This window comes from Manacus candei, unplaced genomic scaffold (assembly GCF_025592945.1).
Source record: "Manacus candei isolate 608988 ecotype Guabito, Panama unplaced genomic scaffold, ASM2559294v1 h1tg000083l, whole genome shotgun sequence".
NCBI classification, from domain to species: Eukaryota; Metazoa; Chordata; class Aves; order Passeriformes; family Pipridae; genus Manacus; species Manacus candei.
The window spans coordinates 2,804,667-2,828,514 of record NW_026138131.1 but is presented as its reverse complement, the minus strand read 5'-3'; the positions used below and the strand labels follow the sequence as shown (position 1 = coordinate 2,828,514).

Here is a 23,848-nt window from a genome sequence, read left to right as displayed (position 1 = left end):
ACTTCCTCCAACAAAGGCTTTAAACAAACTTTAAACTATCTGTTTTCAGCCAGAAATTAAATTTAGGGAAAAGAGACAAATGTTTTTGGATGAGACATTCACGCATCGCCACTGTACTATTAACTTTTCCTTTCTTCTCCCATTTTTCTCATAGATTTTAAATTTGCTTACAAAGATCTTTACAGTTTCTCACTTAGCATGTATCTAGCTGTTCCATTCCTCCCCATATCATCTCTCATGGTTTTTTTCTTTCCAAAAACACTGGAGGCCATAAAGTGAAACAATGACAGAAAGGTGACTCCCCTCTGCCTGCCCCTATCCCTGCATACAAGAGTCTTCTTACAGTTCACTGCTGAGTTTCAAAAGTGAAATTCAGATTTTACAGTCTCTTTCCCTATTTAAATTACCATCCTTTTCAGAAACACAACTTTAAAAACTCACATGAATCTCAAACTTCCAGCCGCTCACTGCCTCATCTGTAAGGATTTTTGTGAAGGATATTGTTAACCCATCTCGAAAAAATCGCTGGCATGCTTCACTTTTTACATCAAGGCCTATTTTAAAATAGAAAAGAAAAACAACAATCAAAATGTGGAATTTCAGTAGCTGTTACATGGACTTTTTAAATGCTGAGAGAAGAGATCTGGTGTGCCGGTGTTGGTTTCTCCACAGTAGCTCCTACAGGGCCGTGTTTTGGATTTGTCCTGGAAACAGTGTTGATAACACAGGGATGTTTTTGTTACTGCTGAGCAGCAATAACAGAGCCAAGGCTTTTCCTGCTTCTCACACCACCCTGCCAGCAAGTAGGCTGGGGGTGCACAAGGAGTACAGAGGGGACACAGCCAGGACAGCTGAGCCTTACTGCCCACAGGGATATCCCAGAGCACATGGGGTCATGGTCAGCACACAGAGCAGGGGGAAGAAGAAGGGAGGAGGTGCATTTGCAGTGATGATCTTTGTCTTCCCCAGCCACCATCCCCCGTGATGGAGCCCTACTTTCCTGGGGATGGCCAAACACCTGCCCGTGGGAAGTGCTGAATGAATTCCTTGTTTTGCTTTGCTGGCACACACAGCTTCTGCTTTACCTCTTAAACTGTCTTTATCTCATTCCACGAGTTTTCTCGCTTTTACCCTTCAGATTCTCTCCCCCATCCTAGCAGGGGAGAGTGAGCAAGAGGCTGTGTGGGGTTGAGTTGCTTGCTGGGGTTAAACCACAACATTTGGACTTCAAGGGTTTGGTGTTTAAAGCTTCAGAATTAATTTTTATAAAAGCTTTCTGTGAAGACAAACTTACATAAGCTTGAATGGACAAAAAACTTGATGGATTAGTGTTCTAGTAAAGCCATCTCAAAAAATTACACTCCTTTATATGATTTTTAAGTTATTTTTAAAAAGATGTGATGGGGGTTGGGTTTTTTCTCATGTTTGCAACATGCAGATACACTAGCAAAAATAACAATAAGTACAATCTTTATCCTCCATTCTTCTTCATATTATCTCCTATTTACTTTTTAACAGTAAAAATCAGTGAGTGAAGAGGGGTAAAAACAACCATTTCAAGGAAATGCAGAAGATACAGCTTCAGAAAGGAACTCGGAGTGGTTCCACAGAAATGCAGATGAATCATCTGGAAAGAGATGGAGATAGTCTTCAGTGGATGTTGGCAACAACTCCTATTATTGGGCTGCCTAATTTTTGGATGCACATGCACACACTAATTATTTTTTTTTTTGGCACTAAGGCCTCTCTTTACCACTCTGTAAACCTTTGTAATTCATCAAAAACACAGATCTGGGACCAAGTCTCAAGGTTTACGCTGTGCAGTGAAGTCTCTTTCCAGTTTAAATAAGCTACAAATTCCAAAAATTGCCTTGCATCTTGCTTGAGTGTGTCACATTGGAAAGTTCTGGCAGCATGTTAAACACTGAGTGCAAACACTAGGAGTAATAAAATCCTTTTGAAAGAGAGGTCTATAAAAAACAAAAACCCTGAAACAAACCAAACAAACTTTTTCTTTTCGCTTTAAAATTTATAGCGTCCAACTCACTATGACCTTTATTTCTGGAGCAAATCTCATTACTGAAAACACTCTGTAAGTATTTCAGGACTGTTGTGAGGATAAACATCAGTTTTGCTATTAAATAGTATTTTCCAAATAGGTTTTCTTCTATAAGCAAATAACTCCAGACTATTATTTGATAGTCTCATGGCTTGTTTAATGACGAATAATACGTTGATGCCTACACATAAAAAGAGAATTTTCCATAAATAAATGCACCTGCCAAAAATAATGCGAGTCACAGTCTAGACAGGATTTATGCTACTCTGTCAAATTTGCTCCTTGCACTTGCATTTAATTCTCACTACTACCTTCAATTAGTTCAGTTATGTCCCTTTCAATTTTAGTTCCTGGAAAGATTTAAAGAGGATGCAAATATCACTCATTTTATAGACAGGGTCACAAAGTAGTTACCCAGAATCACTCCAGAATGCTGAGGGCCACTGGCTGTGTTAGGAATAAAAGCTATTCAAGAACCCTAATCACCAGAAAATGGTGCTTGACAAAAAAACCATAGTGGGCTCTTTCTAGGTTCTGTTGTTTCACAATTTAAATGAGATACAGACTGAAATACAGAGCTTATGTATTTCAAAAGCTGGTTATTTTTCTATTTCTCCTTTCAGTTCCTCCTTTTTGAAACAGAACTCCTCGGAATATGAAAAATTCCCACAGACAGGTAGCAAGGTGTCCAATTTTAGATCTTACCCCGGTAATGGAACACATCTTCAATCTATTAAGAAATGTACACAACAGAATCACTTCTGTTACCTCTCTATACATACACTGCTCTGACACAGGGTCTGCCAAGTTCTGAGCTACCAAAACAGTGCCAGTTACACCAAGTGACGCCCTATCATATTCCTTGAGAACTGGAAGTTATTTAAAAAGAACCATCTTAGCCATCATGTAATTTCAAGTAGCAAAGAAAAAATAAAAAATCTAGGAGGTAACTGTAAAGATAACACAGTTAAACAACTACTTCTAACAGCTTTCCTTGTTTTCTCCTTATCCAATAATCCTTGCATACGTACACACATAGGAATTCATCTAGAGGGCAGGAGAAAACATAATTAAATAGCAACAGAGAAGTACCTTTTAGATTTGGACACCAACAACTTAATAAAAATTGAAGTGCATAAAGCATATGAATACATTTCCACTGCTTTTAACAACTTCAAAAGGAAAAACAAGGTTTTTGTTTGGAACTTTCAACTAAGCCAATGCTTTGGGGAAGTAAGTTGATGTTAGGAGTAGCTAAAACTCTCATTTTGCTCTTATTACTTCATTGCATTGACAGTTTCTTGGTTTTGATTTCTGTTTTTTTAAAGATGACTTAACAGCTGGCAGAACACACATCTCCTCTCCTGCAAATCACAAGCAGAGAATTTCTCTTTACTGCACTGTTCCAACAACCCAGACACAAAGGTGGCTCATTTTCTCTCGGTAAGCTGGCATTTCTTTTGCTCCTGAACAGATGCAATCACTTGAACATCCTACACTCGCCTCAGGATTCCTGCCAGAACCAGCTACACATAAAGCCCCCAATGACAAGCACAACTACGGCTGATAAGTCAGCAGCGATGTCACCATCCTGTGCTGGATCATAAAGATGCACCCTAAGATTTGTTTCTTCAGAGAGTGCTCCAAAGCAAGAAATACTTAACAATCAAAATAACCCAGAATATCATGACCACAAACAGCTTTTCTGCCTTAAAATTGGTTCACTTTTATTAATATGGAAATGAAGTCATCCTGGGCCAGCAGCAGGCAAAAGTAGGAACAGACACTTTGTATGACACTATATTTGAGACACAACTAGATGGTAAGTGCAGATAACCTAAAAAATTATTTTTATCTACTTTCAGTATTACTCAAGCACTGGGGTAACAAACACTAACTGGAATAGGAGACCAAAGCCACTTCCCAGGAGGACAGCACCTTCCAGAACACATGAAGAACTTGTCAATCTGACTTGTACAATTTAGCAAACACATCCACAGTCCTGATATGGAGCCCTCCTACTTCCAAATCAGACATAACAAGCACTGGTAGGACTATTAGCCTAAGCCATGCTGCTTAAAATTCTAAATTTTCTCTAATATTCTCAAACGTAAGTGCATGCCAAATTTGAACAAAAAATTACAGCAGGATATTTGAAAGTTAGACGAGTAACTTATATTAAAAAAAACCAAACAAACAAACAACCAGAATTCTTTGAGTTTCAGTACCTGTTATAAAGACCAAACCCACTAAGTCTGATATCAAAGTGAAAACAGAAAACAGGTATGACAGGAATGACAGGATTTTTAGGTCTATGAGCTTATTCAACTTTCCTACTCATGCTAAGGCACCTAATTTCTAACTACATTAATGCCTTCCTAAAATTTCTGATCTGTGAAGGTTTTGCATAGCAATCTAACAATCTTCAGGGCAAGAGTTGTAACAGAAACACTGAATTTATTAAGAATTTTTAAGCCTCCACTAGGGCTTCAAAAGATCAAGAAAAGACTTTACACACTTGTCCAATAATCATTAATTGTCTTTTCAGCTTACCTTTTTTACTTAAGTCAATAGCAGCTTCTAGAAGAACTTCTAATTCCCCCTTCGGCAATACAGGTACAACCCATCGAGGCCTATAATCAAAAACAAAATCAACCCAAATTTCAGTTGTGCTTCTGAAAAATCAAGAATCCTTGACCTTTTGTAATGCTTTTAATATCAGTTAAGCATATACGTTTTAAAGTCCTGATGAGTACTACACTAAAAAAATCCAAACCCAACCCAAACAAAATCCTACTCTGCTTTGAGCCTTTCTCTTTACAACTTTAACTCAATTAAAAAAAACATTTCAAGAAATCCGGAGAAAGAAAGATGTAAAAATCCTGATTCCACTACCAAGCTATTTGCAAAAATAATCTACACCCTCTGAAGACAGTGTGAAAATACCTGTTGATCATGTCATCCAACTTTGCCAGGTCTGTGTGTGGAAATGCAGGCTCCTCATCTTCAAGCTGGGGTGGAGCATCAGCTTGGCCCTGCTCATCAGGTGGGGTAGCTGGGGAGTTCTCATTGGAAGAATCAGGTGAAGAAGTCTAAAATTGGTAGGGAAAATACTTTAAATACTGCCTGCACTTGTTTTGGCATTTTTCCTTCATATTGTGTTTCAAAGATTCATTTGAAGTAAGCACGTGTCAACATAATATCCTTCGATTTCAGATTTGTTAACAAAAAATAGAGCATAAAATGTGCTATATATGCTTTCTATGCTGATAGTTTAAAAAATAAGCTACAATTCCCAGTGAGGAAAGTGGGGTATATTTTAACAGACTTCTACTTTCAGCAGACCACCTATCTAGAAGGTGAAATAAATACACGGGAGCTCCAGTTTGTACAAATCTTCTGCAGAAAAGATGACTATTTTAGGCAGAGATACAACCTTGAGCAGCAGTACAGAGGAAAATAACAATGAAAAACACTTTCTTAAAAGTTTGCTAAAAATGAATGACCTACTACTGTAATTGTCTACTAACCAACCTTCAAGAACATGACTAAGTCAAGTCCATTTTGATGGGCCATGCAAAATACAATGTATTTTACAGATGTCATTTATTCACACATACAAATAGTATGAACTGACAATAATAAAGGTTCAAATCAGAATAGCAAGATTTAGGAGGACAAAACCTCAAGTACATTTTCCACCTGTTGTATCACATCTGGTTGGCACGGAGTGTATTTTCTTCACAGCACCTTTCACAGTGCTGGGTTTTGGATTTGTGACCAAAACAGCAAGGAAAACACATCAGTGTTTTGTCTGTTGGTGAACAGCACTGGCATAGATTCAAGGCCTTGTGTTTCTCCTTGTTAACTCCTGTCAAAACTCAGACACAGGCAAGAGATAGGTGAGATGGAAGCAGGGAAAGGCTACCCAGGATGAATAAAGAGACGTTGTCAGTGTACGCAGAAATGCAATGAGGAAGGTCGAGGCCTGTTAGGAATTAAATCTGGCTAAGGATATCAAGGATAACAAGAAGGGCTTCTTCAAATACACCAAAACCAAAATAAATACTAAGGAAAATGTGGTCCTGCTACTGAATGGAACAGGGATCCTTGCCAACAGAGGCTACACAGAAGGCAGAGATACTGAACGCCTTCTTTGCTTCAGTTTTCACAGCCAAGGCCAGTCCTCGGGAATCCCTGAGTCAGGAGATCAGGGAAGAGGTCTGGAGGAAGGAAGACCTTCCCGCCTTGGTTGAGAAGACTGGGTTAGATAAAGACCATTTAATTAAACTTCACATCCACAAGTCCATGTGCTCTGATGGGATGAACCCCCAAGTGCTGAGGAAACTGGGACACACCACAATGAACCACTCACGATCATCTCTGGAAGGTCGTGGCCATCAGGAGAGGCACTCGAGGATTAGAAGAAAGTAAATATCACCCCAGTTTTCAAAAAGGGCAAGGAGGACCCAGGGAACTACCAGCCAGCCAGCATCACCTCAATCCCTGGAGAGGTGATGGAATAGCTCATTCTGGAAGCCTTCTCTGTCCATATGGATAAAAGAAGGCGATCAGGAGTAGTCAGCATGGATTCTTAAGGTAAATCATGCTTAACCAACCTGATTGCCTTCTATGATGAAAAAACTATGTGGATGGATGAGGGGAGAGCAGTGGATATTGTCTGCCTGGACTTCAGCAAGGCTTTGACATGGTCTCTCACAACATCCTCCTAGGAAAACTGAGGAAGTGTGGACTGTATGAGTGGACACTGCAGTGGATCAAGAACTTGCTACACTGCAGATCCCAGGGGATTGTAATCAGTGGCACAGGGTGTAGTTGGAGGCCTGTCAGTAGTGGTGTCCTCTAAGGTTCAATACTGGGCCCAGGACTGTTTAACTTACTCATCAATGACGGATCAAGTGGGAGGTGCCTCCTCAGCAACTTTGTTGGTGACACAAAGCTGGAGGAGTGGTTGATACCCCAGAGAGCTGCACAGCCCTTCAGAAGGACCTCGACAGGCTGGAGAGATGGGCAGAGAAGAACTCTCTGAAATTCAACAAAGGCAAGTGCAGGACCCTGCACCTGGAGAAAATAACCCCAGGTACCAGGACAGGCTGAGGGCTGACCTGTTAGAAAGCAGCTCTGTGAAGGACTAGAGGGTCCTGGTGGACAACAAGCTGTCCAGGAGCCAGCAGAGTGTCCTGGGGACCAAGAAGGCCAATGGGATCCTGGGGTGCATTAGGAAGAGTATTGCCAGCAGGTCAGGGAGGTGATTCTGCCCCTCTACTCGACCCTAGTGAGGATCACCTGGAGTGTTGTGTCCAGCTCTGGGCTCCTCAGCACAAGAGAGACATGGAGATCCTGGAGCAGATCCAGCAGAAGATGATAAAGATAATTAAGGGACTGAAGCACCTCAGAAATGAGGAAAGGCTGAGGGAGCTTGGCCTGTTCAGCCTGGAGAAGAGACGACCGAGAGGGGAACACATCAGTGTGTGCAAATATCTAAAGGTGGGGGGGTGCCAAGAAGACGGAACCAGGATCTTCTCGGTGGTGCCAAGCAACATGACAAGAGGCAACAGGCAGAAAGTGAAACACAGGAAGTTCCATCTGAATATGAAGAACTTCTTTACTGCGTGGGTGACCATTCACTGGAAAAGACTGACCAGAGAGGTTGTAGAGTCTCCCAGATTGGAGATACTCAAAAGCTGCCTGCTCACAATCCCGAGTAACATGGTGAAGGGGATGCTGCTTGAGCAGGGAGGTTGGATTTAGATGACACCAGGGGTCCCTTCCAACCTTAACTATCCTGTCATTCTCACTTTGCCCCCACAGCAGTAAGTAGGGCAAGAGGCTGGGAGTGGACACAGTGGGGAGAGCTGACCTGACCTGACCAAAGAAGTGCTCCATGCATGCTTGACAATAAAACAAAGGGTTTTTTTCCCTGAGGTAGCTGTTGCTTGGGGATTAGATGGGCCTCCATGAGCTGGTAGTGAGTGACAGCACTTGCATCACTTGTTTCCCCCTCACCCCTTCATTTATAAAACTGCATTTATCTCAACCCATACAATTTCTCACTTTTTCCTTCTGATTCTCTCCCCCATCCCACTGAGGCAGAGGGAGTGAGCGACAGGGTGGAGACTTCCTTGCTAGTCAGGGTCAGCCCACCACACACATTGCAAAGTACAATTTATTCTCAGGAAGAAGCAACCATTAAACCTTATGGTATTAAAAAATAATGATATATTCATACTGGATTAAGTGACAAAGTGTCTCTCTTCTTTTAAATGCTTTTAGTTGCACTGTTTAAAAGCGCCTTTTCTGGCATTTTTTTCCTCAACAAAAAAGAATCATCACTTTATAATATAGTATATAAAAGCTTTTGCTTGTCTTTTGAAAGCTAGATAACCCGTTCAACAGAAACACACAAAGCTGTTCAGGAAGTCTTGTACAATGAACAGAGACCTGGATGCAGCTGCTCTGGAAGAGCTGACACCTGGATGTAAGCTCCTGTATCCAGAAAGTGCTTTTGCAGAACTGAGCACGAACCGAACTCACAGAGAGTAGTTCTGCCAATCCGTGGCAGGTATGTCAACAATGCGGTTCAGAGGAAGCTTCTGGTATCATTCCAAGAAGGCTCCTTATCCAAAATACATATGCTTGAAGGAACTATGCCACTGTCTGGAAAGTGAGTATTTTTTGCAATGCAGTGTCTAATTTGCCAGTAGAACTGCCTTCATCCCTCAAAATGTTTTTGTACTTCCAGACACACACACACAAAAATATCTAACTTTACTAGACATCTCCAGGAATATACAAATTCAAATAATTCAGAAACGCTATTTCTAAAGAGCAAAATCCTTTATTTTTAGACAACTTGATGGTTAATACCGTACCTGATTCTGCTGGAGGGGAGGCTGGGACTGTCCATCAGGAGCCTGGCCCTGGCTATCATTCCCTCCTACCGGAGAGCCACGAGTCGTGGCTGTCATACTCGACACAGGGCAGATCTTTGCAATTTTGTCTGCTTATGTAGTTGATGTGAGAGAAGAAATTATAGTCCACTTAGTTAAGTTGAAGTACCAGCATATGCTTGCCTTAAAAAGCTCCAACTCAAGAACATGACATCTTGCAGAGACCATTGCATAACCTGTGGGTGGAAAAAAAAGAAATACGCTGTATTAACACATGCATATAAACATAATCCACACCTGGAAAAGAACACTATGAAAACAAATACACTGCTATAGAGAATCTTTTATTTTAGATTTAGTATTCCTTTTTATAGAATATAACTGACAAAATCACATTTGACATATTTGACATGATTTTAACGTTCTGAGTAAAAATTACACTGATAATCACCTTTATACCTCTGAGAAACTGGCACACATCCAAAATGCAGCTGTTTACTCTGACTGTTGTGCCTGAATCACAACAGTAGATTTTCAACTTGAATTTTTGGTGCTGCTCAAGGTCTGTGGTAGAAATGACCTGGTTACAAGCCTAAAAAGCCAAATTTGTCATCTTTTCCAATATCTTCTCCTGACACTGCTTAACTGCAGATGTCTGAGAGTTAGAGACTGATTCTGCCTCAGCTGAGACTGAGACCCTGTAGCCAAACTTCCATTAGCACATCAGTATTCACCCAGGGAATTTGACCTGTATTCCCTTTCTCCAGCACCTGCCTACCAAAGCCTGGGTTCTCTGGCCTTGCAGCCCCACTGCAAAGCCCACCATATCACCACCAAGCACTTTAGCAGATTATGTGAGGAAAACTGTGACATCAGATTTGTTGAACTTGTAATCATGATAGCAAGAGTTCAATATTTGTTATGTGTTTCAACTTCATTGCATTATATACAGACAAAAGGAGCTGAATTAAGTTATAAGAGCAATTTCACCCTATAACACCGGGCATTGTGTAATTCGTAGAAGATGAGATGTAATTTCCCAGAGCAACTCAGATTTCCAAGCACCACAAAAACCAACAACAGTACTCTGAAAGTTAAAAAGCCAAGTAAAGTGGTAGGAGCTGTATGAGCTTTCAGCAAGAGGCATTTGGCAGTGCTAAGCTCCTGATTCAAACAGCAAAAATTCTGTTGTAACACTATGCATATTTATAAGTGTTTTATTGTGATGTCTCAAGTTAATTTTCAGTTGTTATCTTCCTCCAAGACACTTTAAAATCCTTTCTTAAACTGTGCAAATTCGCAAGGCATTACATATACAATAAAAATTGACTGAACACATTGTACCTACCCTGCCCAGTCTCCAATACTCACAGCACCAACGAATTTAGAGAGCTCTAATAAGGTCACTAAAATAATGTTCACTTTTGAATAAAGTTGTGTTCTTTGAAAACACTCAACTGTAATCCAACTCTAACCTTCAGAATTCATATTCATAGAGCTTAGTAAGACACTAAGTGCAGAACAAATGCATTACCAACTTGAAATTTTCTTTAGGAGGAAATGACTTTTTAAAGACAACTTTTAAAATTAATGTATTTGGCATGTAATTGGAGCTTTTTAAAAAATGCCTTCCTGAGTATTTAATTGTTTTCTACTGGTTTAGAAAGATCACTTGGAAGAAAGTACTAGCAAGACTAAGTTTCCTGTCACATACATCTATACACACACACACTGCAGTCTACTGCAGTTCAATGCAGTCAGTTCCCCTGCACTACCTGATGGAGGCTTTGAGGTACTTGTACAAACCAGTGAAATCAAACTGCTGCCAACTTACACTGCACTTTCAGCAGCCCTAAGCCAACCACCACCACAATAAACCTCCTTTAACCACCACCATTCTTCCTTAACAGATCTGGTTCACAACACCACCACATGAAAACTTGTGCTGGCACAAGGAGTAAGATAGCAAAGTCCAGAAAAAGGGCAAAATTGGTCATTTCAGCACCAATCCTGGTCTAGGTTGGCTTTAACTGCAGGAAGAAGTGTCCACGGACTGCTTACACCACAGTGTAAGTGTCCACAGTTGCTTACACCAAGGGCAAGCTGCTCCATCTCATCCCTTTCTTATTCTAATGCTTTGGGCTGAATTATCATGAAATGAGCTGGTTTGGAGTAGTAAAAGAAACAACAACAAAAACCCACAAAACTTACAGAGACTGATTATTTCCAGTTTCTTTAATTGCTTGGAGTGGTACACTGCAAGGGCAGAGAGCATTCATCCCAATGCCAGCCAGGGAGCCAGGATAAACTCCAGCTCTCCTGTCAAACTGACTGACACTAGAGTAGATTTACCTTGAGATTTGTCTCTGTGCTCAACTGAAGGGTGTGGGCAAAGCATTCTTGCAAATTCCATTCTGCTCAAGGCAAGTAACACAATTTAACTAGGAAATACATGAAAGCTACTACTGAAATATCCAACTTATTCAAAATCATGCAAATTCACAGAGTAAAGCAAAGTTCTGTATATTTTCCTTATATTTTGTTGATACTAGTAAAAAACGTTTACATAAAGGACTAACCTATCATTTTCTTCCTCTTATTTAGTGATTGTTTGCTTAAGAGTCTAATCATGACTCTCCATGTATATTACTTAAATTATATTCCCAGAAAACTGTATTTCAGGGCTTCCTCAGAATTTCACTTGGCTTGGCCATGTGCATAACACAAGGCCAACTTCAGGAGTTCATCCCTTGTCCCTCCTCAGAGATACAAAAGTAACTTCCACTCATTCTGCAGCTAACTAAAAACACTCCATCTCCAGTAAATTGATTGTTGTAGTATCTGCATATTCTAAATTGCAAGGATATCCTTGCTCAGGTATTTTCCTTCTAATTACAGAGTATATAAACATACTTCTGTAAGTGTAATCATAATCCAATTTATGCATTTTAAACGGTAGGAGAAGGCAGCAGTTTACCAGTCCTGTTTTCAGTCACTCATTTAACCATTTATGTTTCAGAGAAAACATAAAACTGCATGCCCACAGAGAACATGCTACTGCTTTAACCTCTCTAGTACTAATTAACCACGAAACTTTGAATTCCCATCACTTAATTCAAACTATTCAATTCCAATTTTTTGGATTTGCAACACACCAAGGTACAGTTTGGCTCAGCTCAAGAACAGCCTAACTAGTTTGATAATGTATAAACACATGTAAACCGATGCAGTGACACCTTGGTTTGAAGCACAGAGACAGCCCAACAGAAACAATTCAAACTCCCTGTATCCAGCTGAATTCTAATGGATACTCTGCATTAGTTTTTATATACATCTCATTTCTACTATTCCTGATTTTGGATTCAGCATGGTAAGCCACATTAAAAAAAAATTAACACCTCTATCCAAAGCTTTGAATAGATGTTTTGAAACAGGGTCAAAATGGAGACAGATACCTGTTAAATTAGAAACTAACTACTCAATTGCTAATCAAGCCATGTCCGAGGCTATGAAGGCTGAGTCAAATGAATCCCACTGACATTTGCTTTTTGATTGCCAGTTGAGCAAATTCCCATTCGCTATGCTTTTGCCATCTCCTTGTGTCACCCTGATTTACCAATAAATTATAAGCGAAAGCCAGTTTTTGCTTCACCTGACTCCTTGGAATTTTAATAACACCAGGAAAAGACAACTGCAGTTCTTCTGACTCCCCATTTGGAAGGCAGTACCCAGTGCAAGAAGCACTCCAAAGAGTCCCAGCAGCCTGAGGACACTGAGCACAGCACTGTCCTCAGGAGGGGCCTGTGCTTCCAGGCTCCAGCACCCAGTACAGCTGCACACGTGAGCCTCACCTCAGCTTCCACAGCCAGCAACCTCATGCTGTGTGGCAGAAGAGGTTAATCTTGTTTTGGGGAGAAATCAAGCACCTCTTCGAAAGCCAGAAATAAAAAAAGGTCAGACCTATGTTCCTGGTAAGTGCTAGGTATGAAGCAAATATGGGCACATTATCCTGTTACAGGATAACATGTCACAGCAAACAGAAAGGATGGCATTTTAGCATATAATGATGAAAGAGCAAACATAATTTTCTAATACAGTTGACTTCTAGAACAGCTTTCATTTGAGTTCTCAAAGTCTCCTCTTCAAAAACAACTGCGATACCCCAATACTTACAGCCTTTCTCCTAGATTGGTTACTTAAAATATAGAGCCTCAGAAAAAAGCAAATGCCAGGTGACAGAGGCAGACTTCAAAATGCACTTTATTATTCATGAGCATTACCTAAGCCCTATCCAGGGTCACAGACCTATTCTGCTTTTATTTGAAGTACTCTGGTTACATACAAATGAGGACATATGCCACAAAATCTACTTTGCCATGTGGTAATGGTGAATGCCAGAATACAAGTCTACCCACCATGTAACAACAGAGCTTGTTAACAATCACACAACTATTCATTTATAGAATGACGTTTCTCTCTAAACAGGATCTCACTGATGTGCTTTTTCACCACAAGTGCTGTACTGCAAAAAGGCTTAATGGCAGCAATACAGTTTTAGGGTGAAAGGTATCACTGATTGGTTTCATACAGGATTCTAGGAACTACCTTCTTAAAATCTTAATAAGTACTGACTCACCACAAGGATTATGACATGATTCTAGCCTAAAATTCTAGTCTTGGGAATCTAACCTTCTACCCTACTCCTTTATTCCAACCAGAACGCCTTCTCATCTAGAAACACCTCCCCCAAATCTGTAACACTGACCTAATTCAGTAGTTACAATCTATACACACCCCCACACACTTACCATTTTCTTTCTTCTCTGTCTTGTATCTTTCAGGAAGGAGGAAATTATATATATAATCAGAATAGAGAACTAGTGGTCCCAGCAATTTGCTCATTAACACTGACATGCACTAAAACTGAAATGCATTCAATGATTAATGAAAAACTTGTCATTAAGCTACTATTCAGTACAGCAAGAAGTGTCTAACTTCCAATGTCTAAAAAATACCTGATAAGCAGCAACCAGAAAATGTTATCTTGAATAGCATATATTACAAAGAAATGACTTAAGGTTCCTTCTCCTAGTAAAGAAGTGAGTATACATGACACTTAGTCAGCTGCATCAGGTTCCAACACATTATTTCAAAGCAACAATTGTCTTAGTCTTACAGTAAAAGACAGATTTTGAGTAACTGTAACTGTTATGATCTAAAACCATTCTCACTGAAAACCAGGTTACTTCCAGTAACCTTTTTCAGTGATCCTTTCACATCATACATCTGAAATGAAGACACTTGGCAGCCTAAGTTTCTGGAACATTGAGTACTTCCATTCAAACATGTAATTCTATTTGCCCTCAAACTCATATAACAAAATAAAGGGGGACTGTCCTGAAACATACTGCAGTTCCTTCAGGATTTTTTTTCTTTTTAACTTCAAAGCTTAGGGTTGAGACTAAGCTTAGCTAACCTACATCTGCTTAACAGTATCCAACTACACTTTATCAGAAATGCTCCTACACCCAGCACTAATATGAATTTAAACAAGCAGTAAAAGTACAGAAAGTGAACTTCCAAAACTGAGCTTCCAGAATTGAAGCCCAAGAAATTCTAATCAAATCTAACAGCATTCAAGTTAAGGCTGACAACAGTATTTCGCTCTGCATGTCAAGGCAACAGAACAGATGTATTTGAAATGTATTAATTTTTTCTTTCACAGCATCATCAAATGGTTTGGGTTGGAAGGGACCTCAGTGATCATCCAGTTCCAACCCCCTTCCATGGGCAGGGACACCTTCCACTAGACCAGGTTGCTCCTTTGGTCCAACCTGGCCTTGAACATTTCCAGCAATGGGGCAGACAGAACTTCTCTGAGCAACCTGTTCCAGCACTTCACCACCCTCACAGTAAAGATTTTTTTCCTAATATCTGATCTAAACCAACTCTCAGTCTAAAGCCATTCCCCTTGTCTTGTCACTACATGCTGTTGGCAAAAGTCCCTCTCCAGCTCTCTTCCAGCCTCCCTTTAGGTACTGGAAGGGGCTCTAAGGTCTCTTCAGAGCCTTCTCTTCTCCAGGCTGAACAGCCCCAACCTCTCAGCCTGTCTTCACAGGAGAGGTGTTTCCACATGGAAGGACCTCCCAAAAGACTTAATGAATAAGAGGAAATCCTTTATATAACTCAAAGGACTGTCTTACTTCAAGGCAATAATCAATGAAGGCCCAAAAGGGAACTGGACAGCAGCAACAAGTGTCTTTTTCCAGAAAACCATTCATCTGCCAATAATAGGTGTTTACCAGTCAGACAGTGCACCACTGGTTACTTAAAGTACATGAAGCTTTTCCACAGATAATGTAACAAGAGGACAGGTCTTCAGATCACACACTTGCTTCTGGCTACCAAACAGAAAAAGACAATTTCAGTTCCTGTTCTGAAGGAGAAGTGTTTTGCTCATGTGACAGTGAACAGAGACGAATGCCAAAGATCCAGCACCAAGTCAATGCTGCACATAAAAACCCAGCAAATGGTAAGACAGTTCCCTCCAGGGAGTTGTGCCCTTGCTGCCATCCTTTTCCATAGGGGCACATCCCAGGCTGCTGCCATGGACAGAGTGCTGACCAGACTGTGCCTCTCACCCAGGACAACCATTCCTTCACTCTCAGGAGTTTTCAGGTTCAACTGGTTGGAAAATGCATCTTCAATGATATTCAATACATCTCAGTGACAGAAGGAAGAGGGACATAAAACTTACAGCCCCTAAAATTCTGTTGTTTAAATTAATGGTTTAAACATTTCCAAGCAGTTAAGAAACTACATTCAAGGCACTGGTGAGTAGCTAAATAATGTGGGGGTTTATAGAGAGATGGAAATTTTGGTCATGATGGTAAAACAAGGCAGACTTTGCACGAACAGAATGAAACCTTGTAAATATAAAGAAAACTGGTAAATGCATGCACTATAACCTAAGAAAAGTAAACTTACCAAGTCACTTCAAGCTGGAAAATGCAAAAATCTATTTTAAAAGATGTTCTTGACTTTCACTTACTATGCAGCCCTTTTCTTGACTACCGAATTCACATGCAAAGAAACAGGCAAGACTTCCTTTTACCTTGTATTAACAGAACGAGCTAAAACAGGAAACAACTCCAAAACTAAAACATTAAAAAATAAAAATCAAAGAACTTCAGTATGTTTGTTTGTTTCAGTCAAACCCAATCTCATGCTGTTATGCTACACTTGTTCCCAATTATGCTGCAGTTTATGCAGGAGGTTGTCTTTCTGCAACCCAAAAACTCTGTTCTTGGCAATAGAGCCAATTAGGATTGAGTTGACTGGACTGCAGGTCCAACCACAACCTTAGTCCTTCAGAAGCAGCTGCAGAACACTACAGGTAAGGACAAATCATGGCTTAATGTCTACATTTAGGTAATGTTCTGGATGAAAAGGAATGTAGACATTTGCAGTTGATAATTATCATCTATGGAGTAGTTATTATTATATCACATATATTTATCACTACTTCAAGAAGTAGTTACATCTCAAGTTTGCACCAAAGACTGATTAAATGCTCTTGGTCCCTTATTTCGGATTATTAAAGCCCTAGTTTGGTCATGGCCATATCAAATACTTCAAACTGTTCATCCAATTCTAAGATGGATGTGACAGCTACACCTCTCCAAGCTGCACAGCAAAGTTCACTGTCCAAAACACTAAGAATCCTGTTTGTTCCCTAAAGCATTATCCAAATGCCAATAATTGCAATATATTATGCTATTACACTTTTTAAAACAGATTTCATCTTACTTAATTTCAAAAAGGGATAATTAACTGCTGAATGTTACTTTACATTCAATGTGACTGCTCTGCCTTTTTGCTCCAAAGAACATTATTACTGGATCCGCAAAAGTCAAAGGGAAAAATCACAATTCTCAGTATTACAATAGCAAAAAAATATAGCCTTAATTTCGCTTCAGCAATAAAGACCTTTCTCAACAAAACATGAATTTTTACCACAAAGTGCTAGGAAACAGTAGAAGTTTTAAAATTTTTGAGCACTGAGGTATCAGTGGTTTCCTAGTAGGAATGAAAAACTTTGGGAATCTGCACAGTGGGATGTATTACAAAGTCTGAAAAAAAACAACAGACCAGACACCCAACTTCACACAGTAGTGGTCATCTCCATGTTTTCTCTGGATGAGAATGCAGACAATGAAGCCAACCACTCTTGCCAATTAATATGATCCCTAAGAGCAGACAGACATAAACTATATTCCTGTACTGGCACTGAAAGCTTTTGTTTTTATTATAACAGAGTCTGGCAGTGGTTCAGAAAACAACTGGACAGTTCAACAGGTTCAGTTTCCTAATGGAATGAGTCTTAAAAGCTGTTACAGGAGAACATACAAGTTTATATGCTAATGCAGATAGAAAACAGCACCTCAGTTTTTCTTGCACTTAAAAATCTAATTTTGGATAAACTTACTGTAGTATACTAACAAAACAGAATGATATCATTTTTTATGCAATTCATTTAATACATGGTCTCCAAATTTATCCTAATTGATTATCCTTTTTCTTTAGCTAATATGCATTTCCTAGTACACAATATGATTACAGATCATAATTAATATATTTTTAAAATCCTAGCAACCACCATATAATATTAAACAAACATTAAACATCTCAGTCTCTTCTGCCATTGTATTAAGTAATATCTCTGCTCTGAATTTAAACACAAAAAAATACATCAGTTATAACAAAAAACTCAGTTTCTAATAATTACAATGTAATATATTAAAATTTATATTAATTATTTTTAAATCAGAAAACCCTGATAAACTGCACTCAAGGAGTTTTAAAATATGATCAAGAATCCAGAGAAATCTGCTCACTAGACTTGTAAAAGATCTTGAAAAAGGGGATATAGTCCAAAACAGCATAAAAAGGAACAGGGGGAAGAGAAGGGGAATGAAGAAATCCAACAACCATCTCTGAACATAAACCCACTTAGTGAATCTCATAACCACTAATGCAACTTCCTGCAGTCTAGTAGGATCAATTTAATACTTTCCTTTATCATTAATGGGAAAGATGTTAGAGACTATCTGAATTTCTGTACTTGTCTGACTAAATTCACGGAGGGAAAAAAAGAGGTTAAAAAAAATTAATCTCTATTGAGTGAAAACAGAATTATTAACATGATTTTAACAACCAAGGACAACATTCCTAGCCAAACACTTCATCTCTCAATTGTCAATTCCATACTATTCAATATTACCAATTACTAAGACGAAAGCAATTAATTGTAAAATTACTAATCTTGCACATGGCACCCAAACTAATGCGGTGATAAACAATGTGACCACATCACAGAGTAACAGATCTGGTAAGCTTGGAACAATAACATGTGCACTAACACAGGCAAGTGTCAGGTCACTCCCAAACCAAAGGACATACAGAAAATTTTGTACATATTGGAGAACATGACTAGAGCGTGGCTACTGTAGAAAAGCAACTACACACAAACACCACAATCACGTGTTTGTAGCAAGAATAAATCTCAAGACTATTGTGTTTTTTACAGAATCATACAATTCTGATTGCAGAACTGGTAAGAAGCTTGTGAATTACAGCCTTTTACATCTAGAAAAAAAAGATGCAGCTGAAAAGTTACACCAATTAACTGCCCCAGTGAGATGAGAGTGCAGTGTGATGACTCAAATATCTGAGCCCATTACAAGTCTAGCCACAGGACAGAACATCAGAGATGATCCACTTCCAAGGCAGCCAACTGTTCTGGGAAATAAGAAAAGAAATAAGGATGTCCTTTAAGAGTAGTATTTCTACTCTCTTTGACTTTCGGGCCTATCGAAGAAGAAAAAGAACCAGCAGGCAAATACTATACAAACTGTAACTGTAACTGGCATTTTCTTTTCAAAAACACGGTAACTGCCCATCAGGCACACACACAAAATCAGGAAAAGCAGGGAGGACCTGACTTTTCCTCCAACTTTTGAGAAGAGGAACCCTATTTTCTGCACATGACACAAGATCTCCTCCTTGGTTCTGAAGCCCCAAGCTATAAATACAATAAGGCATTATTTCATGCCAAGAGCTTTTAAGCTGAAGACTTCAAGAACAGAACCAAGACATCTAAAATGTGTGTTTTGTGGATCTTTAGCCAGTCATGCAGGAAAACAGTCCTTGACTGCTTGAATTAGCACACAGAGCTAAGAAGAGCAGCTGATACCACTATCACCTATATATAGCTACATTTTCAATTAGAAGTAATGTACATACACAAAAACCACATTTAAACATAACTCTTGAAGCACAAATAATAAAGAGCAACATATTCAGTAACAGTGTTCTTCATACCAATGGAGAAGGGAGGATGCTGAATGCATTCCCAGAACACTGGGTAACAATGAAGTAGTATTTCCATCCATTACAATTCTCCCACTCAAAGGGGTAAGAAATTCTATCTTCTAACATATGAGAAACTGAGTCCTGTGACATTGTTATGGTTTTGTGTTGGAAACTAAAGCAAACACTAGATATAAAGTACAGAACTAAATAGGAAGGAAGGTCTAGCTTTTCTAGGTTTGAAACAAAATCATTCCTGTAGGGTGCAAAAAAATTACTACCATTTCTACACAGGAAAGAATAGTGACGAGTTCTCCAGCATTAAAACACAGAGCCAAAAAAAGTAATGCATCACAGGCTCTTAAAAGGAGTTCAATCATGCCAGATAAAGGGCAGTAAACACCTTTTTCACCAAAGTCTGGTTTTCTTGAAAGCAAGAACTCAGAAAGAAAATCAGCTTATACAACCCAAGAAGTATACCAGCTCCTACAAGGTAATGTTAAAACAAATAAAATCTGATTCTGTTACCATGTAACCTTTTACACAGCTTCAATAACCTAAGAACATTTACGGTTTTCTGTTGACCAGTATCCATTTCTGAAATACTACAGTCAATTAAAACAAGGACAAAAATCTTATTCATAAAAAGCTGCCACTTTTTTGTTTCATCTTTGAGAGGAATGCCATCAATACTACACTTTGCAGTAGCCTAAGCCAACTTGATTTTGTGTTAGAACATTCCATATGTAACAGCAAAGAATGGGGGGGGGTTTTCCATTTTATTCAGATTTGCCACAGGTCTGCAATATTCACATCTGGGTTGAAAAATTAAACAAAATGTTGATGCATCTACACAGATTTTTCTTCCAAAACGCAAACTTCAATTTCTTAACCACTCCAGAAGTTCCTTCAATTCTATCTTCAGGAATGGATGCTCCTTTCTTCTTTCATGATTAAATCCTGGCTTTTAACTTCACAAAAGCTTTGGGGTTTGTACTGAATAGTGAGGGTAGTGGTGAAGCCATTCATACACACCCTGAACTTCTGTTCTGCAACTTGTGCAGGAAGGTTTTGTTGTTATTTCAGGCTGTGTTAGATTCTATGGTTTCTCTCTAAATTGGGTCCTATGGTTAAATAGAGAAGAACATGAGTTTTGTAAATTCCAAAAAGTGTCCACATAGTATCTCACTTCTTTTTGTGAGTGATGCTCAAACCCTTAGTAATTGCTAAGAACTTTTATCCCCTAGATCTAGCAGAGGATAAACCTCTGAAACTTCCTTAGAGAAGTTGTTTCTTCTTTTGCTGCAGGGTTCACAAAGAAATCTCAGACTTTTTAAATCACAATTTTGTAGGCAAGACTGATGAAGTTAAAATTATGAACTATCTACTTCCTCCTCCAATTATAAGATATTTAAGAATGGAATTATTTTTTTCAGCTGCAAGGGACCTCCAACAATTATCTAATCCAACTGCCTCAGGATTACAGACATTAACTGCAGACAGAAATATAAAAAACTTAACTAGAAAAGTTTAAAACAAAGCACTCCCTTTGATCTGCTGTACTGGAGCAATTAAATGTTGTTCACAACTTCAATTCTTCCTATGGAACAGAGTGAAAAAGGAAATTACACTTCAACATTCCATCCTTGGAAGATCCCACCTAACCATCCCAATGTCCAAACCATCACTTATCTTCAGTGGCATCCCTGGCCTCTGTTCCCCCCTCAGAGACATAAACACATCGTGGCTTCTGTAATTTCTGATGAGGTCCAAACAATACCAGGCCTTCATTCTTTCCAAAGCACCTGAAGGGAAGGGTAATGGCATCTTCCAGGTTCACTCTACTTGTGGCTTTAAAACATGAAGTTATTTATAGTATACTGCACTTCAGGCTTTGCAAAACTCAGCACGATAAATACTTGAAACGTTGGCTAAAGTCATTCAGCCAGTGAATTACGGATATTACTCCAATGTTATTTTTACATGTTATCTGTGCACTATTCTTTCCTAGATCATCTCTTGCACAGCACCCGATGTCTCACATAGTGAGCAGCACCCAACACCACCACTGCAATCACACTGTAAAAGACTCTGTACGAAAAGTGAAATTTAAAGCTGGCCTGAAAAAATCCAGCCCTTCTGATTCCTTAAATTCTCCTGTGGAGAATTTAATGCCTTCTCTAAACTATGTTAAAACATTACACTGAAGAAAATTATTTAATTTATTATTATTAGCCTTTACCTCTGGTACCCTGGGACATTATCAATACATCATAGAATTTTCCCCTCCAAGTATAAAATCAACACAACTTATTGCTCTGTTAACTGCAAATAATTAAAGCAGGATACAGCATCTAACACTGACATTTAGTTGGAAGCAGTTCACATTTTTGAATCATGACAAAAATAACTGAAATATCTAGATATTTTGAAATGTGTGTAATAATCTAAGCATTCCCATTACTGTACTAGCATTAATTTCACTTTTTTTTTTTTAAAAACCTCTGCTTTTCACGTGATGTTTAATCAGCACAAACTAAGCACAGGAATTCAAACTCTACCATCATCAGCAGCAAGAGTAATTTAAAATATCTCTAAAACAGAAGAAAGTGACAACAGCATTAAAATTCACATTTCAATAAGCTTATTCATAACTGTTCAACAAACTTAGCCAACTAGTTTTCAACGTACCGACTGCCCAGCTCAGCCTGGCAATTTCTGTACTGTTCCCTGCCAGCTCACTGCATGTAAACATTTTGCCATTTCCTGTTGCCCTATAAGAATTTCAGTCAGAAGATACTTGGTTTGAAAAGTCAAGCTTGCACAAGCTCCCTAGAGGTGTTATAAAGTGATAGCTCATTTTTTTATTATTGTCTGCCCTAAACATGCTCCTCCATTCCAACCAGATTCACACAAGCCACCTGCCTAAGCAGTCTGAATGCTCAAGAAATCACTGAACACTACCTATCTGATAGATAGGGAGAATTTGTGTAACAACTCCCCATAAAAATCCAGGCCTCTCTACAGAGAAATAAGAAGTTGCAACAGAACAGCAATTTTGTCTCTTCATGCTCCTCCTGCCAACACAAGGAAGGCTGCAGTTTCATGTAAATGCAGAAAGGTAAACAGGGAGGAGGTTGGACAGGAACAAATAAAGAAGCCCCTAAAAAGTACATTAAGAACAAAGGAGGGTTAGAAACAGAATTGCTTCCACTGTACCCACTCCCTCACCAATGCAAAATGTGACTCCATTGTCCCAGAAACATAATATTCTTGGAGCCATAAAACCCATCAAAAGGCATGCCACAACCTTCTTTATTGAGAAATGCAGGAGATAACGACCAACTACTACCACATCCTAAGGACTGAGGATGGGTTTAAAAACTGTTGCAGCTCTGTGTAAAAACCAGAAAGTCACTAAAAAACAAAAAAATCAACCCACCACACACAAAATAGAAAATCCAAAACACACATTACTGCTGCTCTCCCTGAACTGAAAATGGTTATCTGCAAATCCCATAAACTTTCCTGCTAAAGAGCCCTCCCTTCAGTCACAAAACACACTGTAAAGATCCCACCAAAGGGCCAAAAGAGACAGGGGGAACGTTTTAATTGTTCTCCTCAGAGACAGTGCTTAAACCACTAGCACCAAGTGACAGTGACAGAGCTCTAATAAGGTAGTTGTGCCACCACAGTGTGTACGTGGATCTCTGCTGCTTCCATCTCACTGAGAAACAGCAATCTCATTCCCCACTAACACTATTATATCTTGATAAATTTTAGAAAGAGACTTTCATTTTAGAAAAGGAGTTTCATTGTATTTCTGCATGTGGACCAGCCTTAGTTGCAGGTACACAGTCCATTTGAAACCAGGGGTGTCTCCACTGTGAGGAGAAGGGAAGGAAGGTGATCCTGCTTGCTTCCATCCTAACCACCACTATGGAATGAGCCCTTGCATCGCATCTCCAGCCAGATCAAGAAGCCAGGCTGGCTGAAAGGTAACTGGAGGAAAGGAACAAAAATCATTTCAGTTTTCAGCTGCATCACATGCCCTATGAACACTAAAAATGGCACAAGAAACAGGAAGAACATATATATAACCATGGATAGGAACCACCTCCTTCAGCATCAGTGCAAATCTATCATGGAATACACCCTGAAAGAGGAGGGAAAGGGAAGGAAACAGAATGTGGATAATCACAGTTAGCACATGTGATCGAACCAGGGTTCACATACATTATTGCACAGATGAGTCTTGACAACAAAGAAGAGTCATAAAGACCAACATTTTTCTCAAATATAACGGGTATCACAGGAAAATGTACACAGAGAAAGCTGTTTAGTGTATGATAAATGCCAGAAATGTCAGTTCATGAACAGCACAAGTTCAGTCATGAAAGAAATATTAAGCAGCCACAGCAAATAAGGCCAAGTTCAAGAAGTCTAAGAAGGCAAAGGCAACAAACTGTCTTTGTCCTGGAAATTATGATAAAGCCAGTGGAATACT

General features: G+C 39.2%; 1 protein-coding gene across 5 annotated transcripts in view; it reads right to left on the bottom strand.

Moving 5' to 3' along the window:
- The window catches only part of USP9X (ubiquitin specific peptidase 9 X-linked), a 106,707-nt gene that overhangs the window by 72,447 nt on the left and 10,412 nt on the right, over window positions 1-23,848 (bottom strand). For all 5 annotated transcript variants that reach the window (XM_051811647.1, XM_051811650.1, XM_051811646.1 and 2 more), the window contains exons 2-5: window positions 8,953-9,206; window positions 5,006-5,151; window positions 4,613-4,692; window positions 442-554 (exon numbers count right to left, since the gene is read on the bottom strand). In XM_051811647.1, the coding sequence (XP_051667607.1) occupies window positions 442-554; window positions 4,613-4,692; window positions 5,006-5,151; window positions 8,953-9,048 (435 nt within the window). In that variant the 5' untranslated portion in view covers window positions 9,049-9,206. The remainder of the gene's footprint in view (window positions 1-441; window positions 555-4,612; window positions 4,693-5,005; window positions 5,152-8,952; window positions 9,207-23,848) is intronic.